Source organism: Papaver somniferum, chromosome 8 (genome assembly GCF_003573695.1).
Source record: "Papaver somniferum cultivar HN1 chromosome 8, ASM357369v1, whole genome shotgun sequence".
Classification (NCBI taxonomy): domain Eukaryota; kingdom Viridiplantae; phylum Streptophyta; class Magnoliopsida; order Ranunculales; family Papaveraceae; genus Papaver; species Papaver somniferum.
In genome coordinates, this window is record NC_039365.1 from 157187817 (window position 1) to 157197953 (window position 10137).

At 35.3% G+C, this 10137-nt stretch overlaps 2 protein-coding genes across 4 annotated transcripts; both read left to right on the forward strand.

Moving 5' to 3' along the window:
* The first annotated feature begins 3637 nt into the window (after positions 1–3637).
* On the forward strand, positions 3638–7286 carry LOC113303659 (katanin p60 ATPase-containing subunit A1-like). Its single transcript, XM_026552715.1, has 7 exons — positions 3638–3929; positions 4026–4542; positions 4991–5182; positions 5386–5630; positions 5747–5905; positions 6092–6179; positions 6755–7286. Exons 1-7 carry the CDS (start codon positions 3811–3813, stop codon positions 7034–7036), a joined length of 1602 nt encoding a protein of 533 aa, XP_026408500.1. The 5' UTR covers positions 3638–3810; the 3' UTR covers positions 7037–7286.
* A 741-nt stretch (positions 7287–8027) lies between these two features.
* LOC113302565 (slit homolog 1 protein-like) lies at positions 8028–9780 on the forward strand. Of its 3 annotated transcripts, none has more exons than XM_026551494.1 (6): positions 8028–8238; positions 8318–8455; positions 8709–8768; positions 8882–8998; positions 9127–9249; positions 9541–9780. In XM_026551494.1, the coding sequence occupies exons 1-6, from the start codon at positions 8136–8138 to the stop codon at positions 9639–9641; spliced, it is 642 nt and encodes a 213-aa protein (XP_026407279.1). In that variant the 5' UTR covers positions 8028–8135; the 3' UTR covers positions 9642–9780. The 3 variants fall into 3 exon arrangements, with proteins under 3 accessions (XP_026407279.1, XP_026407280.1, XP_026407281.1); XM_026551495.1 differs by having other exon boundaries at positions 9127–9198; XM_026551496.1 differs by lacking the exon at positions 8318–8455.
* The last annotated feature ends 357 nt before the right edge of the window (positions 9781–10137 follow it).

Sequence of the window (10137 nt, forward strand, 5' to 3'; positions counted from 1 at the left end):
CTTCCCAAGTTAACATCAAATGACTGTCTCACACAAATCATATAAGATGTTCAAGGTAATTTCACATGATCATATTTTGACATAATATTTAGTTTCCAACAAATAGATTGTTTCCAACTAAACTCGTCAACAATATGATGAGCACAGCTAAAGCAAAAAGCTTCAAACACATATTTCGAGAAATAGATAAGCGAGATAAACTCGGCTCGAAATATCAAATGTGTATAATGTAAAAGACGATATATCTATATGACTTAGTCGCATTAGAATATATAATATAATAGACTTCTGAGTGATAGATAAAATTTTATTCTCCACATACCTTTTGTTGATGAAGTTCCTCCAAGCTTCTCAGTAGATCTTCATCTTCAATTGGTGAACGTCGTGAAGTCTAAATCTTAACTACACATTCTACATTAATCCGAGACATAGCTATAAGTAGTCTAGAAATCAAGTATATAGTTTTGATCAACTAAACTTGACAAACAAGCTTGAGATAACAACACTTGCGAGTTCGACTGAGTAGTGCTCTAACATCTATGTTCTCCACAGATCCTCGTTGAGCGTTTATATATGTGAATGGGATGCAATAATATATATAGGTGCGAACGGTACGCAATAGTATTTTGATTAGTCATGGGATGATGTGACAATATTATTATGTCTGATTTATGTAATGTATATGGAAAAGTTTCCAATACCTTAGGGTACTTGGGGACATCAGACCTATATATTACTTTATACATTATTTTATTTGGGGAGATTGGTCGTATGCATATTATGCTTGATTGTTCAGTCTTAGTAGTATGACTGGGTTACTATTTATGATCTTACTTTTGGAAGAAATTCTAGTTTCATGATGAGGATTTATGGCCACTTGTAAACCTGCTGTGCGGAGTCTGATCATAGTAATCAAAACTTTTTTATATATATTCTAGACATTGCTGGTGGTATTTGAATCCACGAGGTGTACTCATTTCACGAAGATATCATATGGTACCTGGACTCATGCTATCATTTAAGACTGAAGTTATCTTAGTGTCGTCTTGTTTGTTGAGTAAGCAGAATTAAGATAACATGGTGTTTAGGTTATTCTAACGTCATTTCTGTAGAACATCTTGGAGGTGATCTTTCATATATATTAGGCAGAAATGTCTGAGAAAAAGATATTGGAGTGATCTTCTGTTTTGTGCTGCGTGTAAAAGATGTTTAATCGTTTTTATTTAGTAATATTGTGAAGTATGTTAATGATTATTTGAATGTCATAATGGTATATAATGAGCCTCCTTTTAGGATGATGTGCTCACTCGTTCCACTTCAGTTTCCATTTATCAGAAGAAATGTGCAGTGAAGAAATCCAAATTCATAGTTTAAAGCTTTAGCAATCTTGAAATGTTTTATAAGTTAGCTATTATTTGTATATTTGTAAAACAAAAATACACTATTTTTATTTATATCACCTGAGAGATATTCATTTACAATTGTTCAAATGATGGGTTTAGTTTCGGGTTAAGTTTTGTATCAGATATCTAATTGATGTTTAAGTAAACGTTTTAGAATCCTTAATGTATCATTATGTAGTTGATCTCTTTGATTAATAATTGATGCTTAATTTTGGGGCATTACAAGGGCTCTTTAGATAAGATTCTTCGAGACCATCGTTTCCAGAAACAGATACTAGGCTTTTTCCTAATCAAATGACCTAGAGTATCTCTTTCCCAAGCACGCTAAGTGATGGTCTCAATCGTTCTTGGTATATAAAAAAATAAATCCTAATTAGAAAGAAATTTTAAACATAAATTCTAATAATAAAAATAGAAAATTCAAACCAAAGATGATACTAAGATTATAGAAAGAACCGAGACTAAGGATTACGCCACTAACCAATTTTTAAGTGATTCAATATTAATAATTATGCAGCTCTTTACATTCAAATTGATTCTAAAATATCGGTAATAAGTAGATTTTCAAAAAAAATATTTGTAAATCAAAAGCATGGAACATCAAGAGTCATAGACTAAGCATGTACTATCAAAAGAAATCATAACTAATTAATATAAATCAGTATCTCAATTTTCAAATCAATGCAAAAATTAATTAAATATGAAATTACCACTTTATTACTAGAAAAATGACTTCATTTGTTGCCTCGGTAATTGGGTTTAGCTCTTCATAGTAATCACTCTCTTAAAATAGTTGATCATGGCTCACAACTGTTCCAGGAAGGAAAAGTAAAAATAACTCAAAAAAATTTGCAACATTTATAAGCGTTGTAGACTCACTGTTACAAATGTAAGACGCTAAAGATGTTGAAAATTTAAGAAGCTAGAGATAAACACAGTTTTCTTCGGTCTTCCTCCCCCGTTGAAGTCCAATATCTCTCCGCAACTTCTTAGTTTTCGAAACCTTCGACAAGATAGAGCCAAACCCCAGATAGTATATCTGCTCCAATACCTTTACGTATTTTCCAAATATGTCACGGAAATTCCCGGAAACTTTCACCATGTTTTATAGAGAACAAGATGTAGAAATCGCCTTTTTTTTTCAAATCTAAAAGACTTACCATCCTTGTTTCATCATAACAGGGTGGTATCAATCCAAATGAACGAGAAAATCCGACTGAATCTCCCCCAAATTCAATCCAGGAAAGTTTATTGCTGGAAAAAAAGTTTCTGCCAATTTTTTTATAACGACGAAGAAGCAGGGGTCCCCCTATCCAGTACACGATACCTTGAACATTGGGGGTGCCCATATCCAAATTTGGGTGCCTTTAGTTATTTTGGGGTACTTTTATCACTTTTTGACCCAAAAAAATCCACCAAAGTTTATTTATTAAAACACCCATGAAGACATAAAATACAAAAAGAAGTTCAAAATTGAGTACTAACAATACATATAATTGAGTATAATTAATACGAAAAAATGTATATATTAGTAAGATCCTTAAACAACCCAAAACAGTGACTGAAATGCCTATTCACAAGCACTTTCCACAAAAGTGCAGAAGCAGACTACGAATCCAAAATTAAGCGAGAAATAGTTTTTCGCCGAAAAAATCGCTTTAACGAGAAATCATTGTTCGCTTATCAACTTTAAGGTTTTTTTTTAAATCTTTTTTCTGTTATGAATCCTATGAGAAATTATTCAGTGATTTCACAGGTCCATAACCACAAGAACCAGGCATTCTTCACACTAACGTGTCTAGAACTTGTGAAGGTTTATGAAGACCTCGGTAAGATTTGTATCATATTTTTTTTCCTGGATCTGATTCATCTAAATTTGACTGAAATCACCTGATTTATCTGGAATTGACTTAATGTGTTTGTTTTTTGAGTCAAAATTGACTCAGTTGGCTCAAAAATATACGAGTCATTGGTTTAGTCCCATGAATAAGAGACATTTGATTCTTTAACTCAAACAAGTCCGAGCCAAGAATTAGGTCACATCGCGAATCAGTTCTGACTCAAATTCCCTAACATCTGATCTGACTGGTGCCGAGTTGGGACCAAACACGTTATAAAAGATCCAGCTGGGTCAAAAGAAACATGTCGAAGGGTAATACAGTAATAATATACATTTTGAAAACATCGCAGTAATCTTCTTTAGTAGTGTGTGTTTAGTTTACAACCAGAAAAAGAAGAAACAAACAAAACCTCTCTCTTTACTTCAAAATGGAAAAATGAAAAGTCCTTCTTCTTCTCTACTTTTTTTTGACCTCAAAAACCCCCAAATCAAACCCTAAACCATCACATTTCTCAAGCCCTGATTCCAACATCTCATACAAAATCCAAAATCCCTTAGTTTGATAAAATGGTAGGAACACTTTCAGGTCTACAAGATCATCTAAGATTAGCTAGAGAATATGCCAATGAAGGTCTTTACGATACTTCAGTTATCTTCTTTGATGGTGCAATTGCTCAGATCAACAAGTAAATTTCTCTATTCCCTTTTTTCTCTCTCTTCAATTTTGAATTTTCCCTAATTTTTATTTATTGTTTTCATTTTTTTTTTCATTTGTAATTCAGGCATATGAGTTCACTAGATGATCCATTAATACGAGCGAAATGGATGAACTGCAAAAAAGCATTAACAGATGAGATAGAAACAGTAAAACAATTAGATACAGAGAGAAGGAATTTAAAAGAATCATTAGGAAATAATAGTTCTAATAATAGACGTGCTAATTCACCACCAATTTCAACTAAGGGTTCATTTGTTTTTCAACCACTTGATGAGTATCCAACTTCGTCGAATGCGCCACCAATTGATGATCCTGATGTTTGGGCACCACCGAATCGAGGAGATAATGGAAATAGAAGAGGACCTAATACTAGACAAATGGGTACCAGAAAATCAGCTCAAGATCCTACTTGGGCTCGTAGTGGTTCGACTAGAGGTGGAGCTGCTACTGGTCGTGGTGGAAAGACAACTAACAGTGCTAGATCTACTGGGGCTGGAGTTCGATCGTCGGTTGCTTCTGGAACTACTGGGAAAAAAGCTGCTGGTTCTAGCAAATCCAATTCGGGCAAGAGCGAATCAGCGGTAAGTTACACAGTTAATTGCATTGCTTCGTAATGGTTTTATGTCATTGTTCAGAAGTCTCTTATACTAAAGTAAAGACTTGTGTGTACATTAATCAATTTTTAACGCATTAGACCTTTTTTGAGTTTCTTCAGCAAAGTGGTTGTTGATTTTAACTTCTTATTACTGGTTTCAACAAAGGGACATTAGAAGAACTGACGAGAAATGGTAGTGTAAAGTAAATTTTAGGTTACAAACTTATTCCGCGTGCACACATTATAGACCGTCCTTCAGCAAGCTATTGGCTCTTCATTCCTACTTTCCATATGAGTCACTTATCTCATGTTTAGATATGAATCAGCAATTGCTTTGCTTAGCTCAGCCTCAGTCTTCTCCTTCGTGCTGGTGCCTTTATAATGCCCAATATTTGGTCCTCTGGACTGTACTCATTCTCAAACTATATTCTCAGACCGATGAATCTGAGGAGAAGAAGAGGCCAGAGTATGAAGGACCTGATCCTGAATTGGCGGCGATGCTTGAGAGAGATGTCTTGGAGACCAGCCCTGGAGTTAGATGGGATGATGTTGCTGGACTTAAAGACGCCAAAAGACTTTTGGAGGAAGCTGTTGTTCTTCCTTTATGGATGCCTGAGTATTTCCAGGTATGCTGGATCAATCAAAATTGAACTAGAAAATTCTGTAACCTTTTATTTGATGTCATTTTTTTTCCAAGGATTTCTGTTTCTAAGTTTTCTAAATATCTTTAAGTAAGCTGGTAAATTCTTAGTCCAAGATATATGTAGGGAGTTTAGTTAATAAAGTCAAAATTTTCAGAGCAATAACCATTAAACTTTTATGTTTATAGGGAATTAGAAGGCCATGGAAAGGTGTGCTTATGTTTGGTCCGCCTGGTACTGGAAAGACACTCTTGGCTAAGGCAGTTGCTACAGAGTGCGGCACAACATTTTTCAATGTTTCCTCTGCTACTTTAGCTTCAAAATGGCGTGGGGAGAGTGAACGTATGGTTCGGTGCTTGTTTGATCTGGCCAGATCTTACGCACCAAGCACAATCTTCATTGACGAGATTGATTCTCTTTGCAATTCCAGAGGGTAAGACTATTTGTATCTTTACTTACCAGCCAGTTTTTTGTTGGATCGTTTGATCATTTGCAGATTTATACAAACATGTATTCACACAAAGTTCATTTATGACTGTTTTTGTTCAGGGCATCAGGGGAGCATGAATCTTCGAGAAGGGTGAAGTCGGAACTTCTTGTACAGGTAGATGGAGTCAATGCAAGCACTCCTGGCGATGATGGTGCACGCAAAATAGTGATGGTCTTGGCAGCTACCAACTTTCCATGGGATATCGATGAGGCTCTTAGGTTCGCAATCATCTGAAGTTTTGTTTAGAATCTCTTTCCTGTGGAAAACACAAACAGCGGATTTATTATGACTTTGCCTTTTTGGATCCTTCTTTTTTCTTTTTTTTTTTTGTTTTAATTTTTTATTATTGATCTGGTGTATGTTATATATGTTGATCTGACGGAAATTTAACCTGGTAAATGCAGGAGGAGGCTAGAAAAGAGAATATATATCCCTCTCCCGAATTTTGAGAGTCGAAAAGAGCTTATCAAGATTAATTTGAAAACTGTTGAGGTGAGTTTTCGTTTGCAAGTACATTTCTTTGAATCTTGAATTTATTGTTTTCTATAAAAAGTATCACCATGTTGGATTGTCAAGGCTCATTTACTATTAGTGGAATTAAAACCTTCAGTAATTTGTGAATATTCACTTCACATCTTTAAAAAAATGTAGAATTTGTTTGGTCAAAATTCGAATCCCTGAGTCATGAAGTACATGCGTAAGCAAGAATTCCCCCCTTGCCTTGCAGCCTAGCATGGTCTGTTGCTAACCTCAGGATTGCATGATTTTTATGTAAATGAATCTTGCCACATGGTTCTATTGTAGAGTTTCAAGCAACTCATGACTGTTGCCAACCTTCCCCTGTAGGAGAACCCTGTACACGCTCATGGCATTACCTACCCTTACGCTGAATAAACCTTTTAAGGCATGACTGTTGCCAACCTTCCCCTGTAGGAGAATCCTGTATATCTACCATTGTCAAAATACCATGTTCTATTACTTACTCCTGTTCCTGCATATTCTGTTATCTCTCCTGCATGTATTATACAGTTACATCTCTCTGACTTCTTGTCCTTGACAAATGGCAGGTGGCCCCTGATGTTAACATTGACGATGTAGCCCGACGAACAGAGGGATACAGTGGGGACGATCTCACAAATGTTTGCCGAGATGCATCTTTAAATGGAATGAGGCGTAAGATAGCAGGTAAGACACGTGATGAAATCAAGAGCATGGCGAAGGATGATATATCAAATGACCCAGTTGCAATGTGTGATTTTGAAGAAGCTCTAAAGAAAGTTCAAAGAAGTGTTTCTCCAGCTGATATTGAACGCCATGAGAAGTGGTTCCATGAGTTTGGATCTGCATGATATTGTTTCTTCTACGAAGAATGTGTAGTGTGGTTAATGTTTGTTGTTGTTTTTTTAATCCCTTTTTAGTTTGCTGATCAACAATTTGCTCCGTTTTATTAATGTTTTCCATTTTTCAGAGTTGTTGAGCATGATGGTTGTGGTGTTCAAGGGATTGACTGTTCTATTTTGTGTTTCTACACATGTAACCCCCATTTACGCAATTCCAGTAATAGAAAAGAAAACCAGTTCTGAAGTAGTCATATTTTGATTATGCTAGCAAGGAACTTCAATGCAGTCAGACTAATAGATTTTTGGTATCCTTGTTCTTGTTGTGTCCTGCATTCTTTTTGTTTGTGGAAACTTCCATTAAATGGTACATTTCAGAAAGCTTATTTGCAACTTTTTGACCAACAGGTCCATAGACTCTAGACTTGATCCATGATCATTGTAGCCAAATTGAGATTACTTCTAAGCCATTCTATCAAGACACATGTCATATATCGAACCGTTGATTACAAATTCGGAAGATCTTATGATCCCAGCTTTTGTTTTTTTGTTCCAAAATGCAGGCAAGTTTAGGTATCGTTGAGTATTGAGACTTCTGGACTACCAACAAATTCTAATTGTCTAGAGTTTGTGACATTGTGGTAAGCAACGCCATGTCCCCTAACAGGTAAACGTTAGAGCGTCTTTTCCTCTACTCCTTCCTAGCTTACACCGCCACCTTAATTCACTTTTAGTGACTCAAAAGTTAACGTGAGTCAACAATACCAAGAACATAGAAACCAATTTTGCCATCGACTGTTAGTGCAAAACCAATTATTTGTAAGGGTTTTCATAACCCCCTTTCTAGATTAAGGTTAACGAAATTAAACTTCTTTATTAATTAGTTAACTTTGTTTTTGTTTTTCAAGTCATAATTTGTCAATAACTATTATCTGTCTATCTTCTATAAATAAATGCTTCGAAAACTAACTTCAACAACCAAACAGTAGTAATATTCATCTTTTGTTAACTAGTCCATTCTTTAGCTAATCTACTTTACACTGATCATCTTTTCTTTACAAAAATATTTCCCTAGATATCTTTAATCCTTAATTAAAGCTAAGCAATAGACATGGGCAGTTACAAATTCACAATTCTTCTTCCTTTCTTCATCGTGTTCATTGTTTTGAATTCCAGACTTGGTAATTCTCAGTTACCACCAGGCCTTTTTCCAGGTATAGCCAGTCTCTCTTTCTCACTAGATTACCTGTGAACTTTATGATTGACGAAATGCGCATTGATTTGTTCTTGTAGATCCGTGCAACCATGTAAATTGTGTACAAGGAAAATGTAGATCAAATGATACAATCATACCTGTTTGTCATTGTAATCCTGGTTGGAAGAACCTTCAAATTGCCAATATTACAATCCCTCTATGCATCATTCCTGATTGTAAGCCGCTCTCTCTCTATAATATATGGTCTAGTTAAAGATGATCCAAATGTGAAATATATAAGATTTTCATCGTGTACGGAGGCTAAAATCATTCTCACGTAAAACTAGTCATGGACTCATGGGGTAATCTTTGCGTGCCCATACCCATGAGGTGTAATCAGTATGTGGATAAATTAAGTATAATTCCGTAAAAAGCATAAATGCAGTACTTGTACATGAAATGATGAGATTACTTTTGGTGAATTTTCAGGCACATTTGATCTTGATTGCGGTGGCACATCTCTTCCTCCTCCATCACCTTCTCTAAGTGGTAAATACTACAGCCAGTAATTCACGAACGACGTATTTGATAATTTATACCTATGATTATTCTTGTAACAATTGATTAGATTTTTCTTCTTCTTTTTCTATCTATGCTTTTAGCTTGTTTATGGTGTGGATATGGAACTTGTGTTAAAGATGGAGATGCAAATGTTTGTAAGTGCGATCAAGGGTCAGCTAATCTCTTTAACAAGAAAGACATGCCTTGTTTTAAAGAATGTAAGTGATCATCATTTTGTTCTATCACAGTACCCATATGAAATGTCAGGTATAAATTATGTCCTGCATTTTTACCTTTTCTGTAAATATAATAATGCACACTATTATTCGTTTTCATTGGTTTTTAGGTTCCTTGGGAGCAGATTGTATCAACCTTGGATTTGATTTCGGCTCACCACCAGCACCAGGGACAGAAAATGGTACGTCACCACCTCCTCCAAGTTCCACTTCTTTTGGACTAAACAAAACTGGTACAGTCGTCCTACCACCTCCTCCTAGCTAGTTCTAATATTTCCAGTTGAATCAATATAATTTTAGGAATTTTCCCAATATGTGAATTCTGATTTCCCTTTATGATTAGCCCAGCAGTATAGAGTCCAGAAGTGTAGTTGTAAGAAAATGGTCGATCAAGAGTTCGTTTTAGATGATTGTACAAGACTTACTAGCCAAAAGGAAAAAGTTGCATGATTGATAGTATTCAAGTGATGTGGGATTTGTACTGACAGTATATTAACTTTTTATTTTTATTTTTCCCTGTGTAGGACAAGGATCAGGGTCAGCTCAGGATGCACCAAGTTCCTCAGGAGCTCGTCAAACACTAACGATGCTCGTTGTGGTTGGGACATTTCTTTCATGGTTCTAGAGAATGCAGAAGAAGTGAAAGAAACAAAAGCTTATAACATGAGAAATGAGAATACACCGAGGAAATTCATTTTCATTAGTACAAAAAGAGAGAATTGTTTTTTTAGTAGTAATATCGATCTTCTGAATTCGCATTCGCATATATAGAAGAAGAAAAGAACTAAATATTGTTTCTGATCAATGGATTGACTTCAACATTTCCATTCCCCTTACTTTACTACTGCGTAATGGTGATTGCAAATACATACAACTAGAGAAAAATCTTGTAAACACATTGGTATCCATCTCACCCGCTACAACATCTGCAAGTTCTTCGAAGAACTTATTATCTTTTGTTACGGATGTTATTGGACAAGGTAGGCTAAAATCCTGCAAGTACATGCAACCAAATTATGGTTACAACTAATGCCACTTTGATTTGACTCCAAACAGTTTTTCAGGCTAAAATAAATACTACTTGTTTACATCTGATTGAGAACTTTAAGAAAAAGAACCAA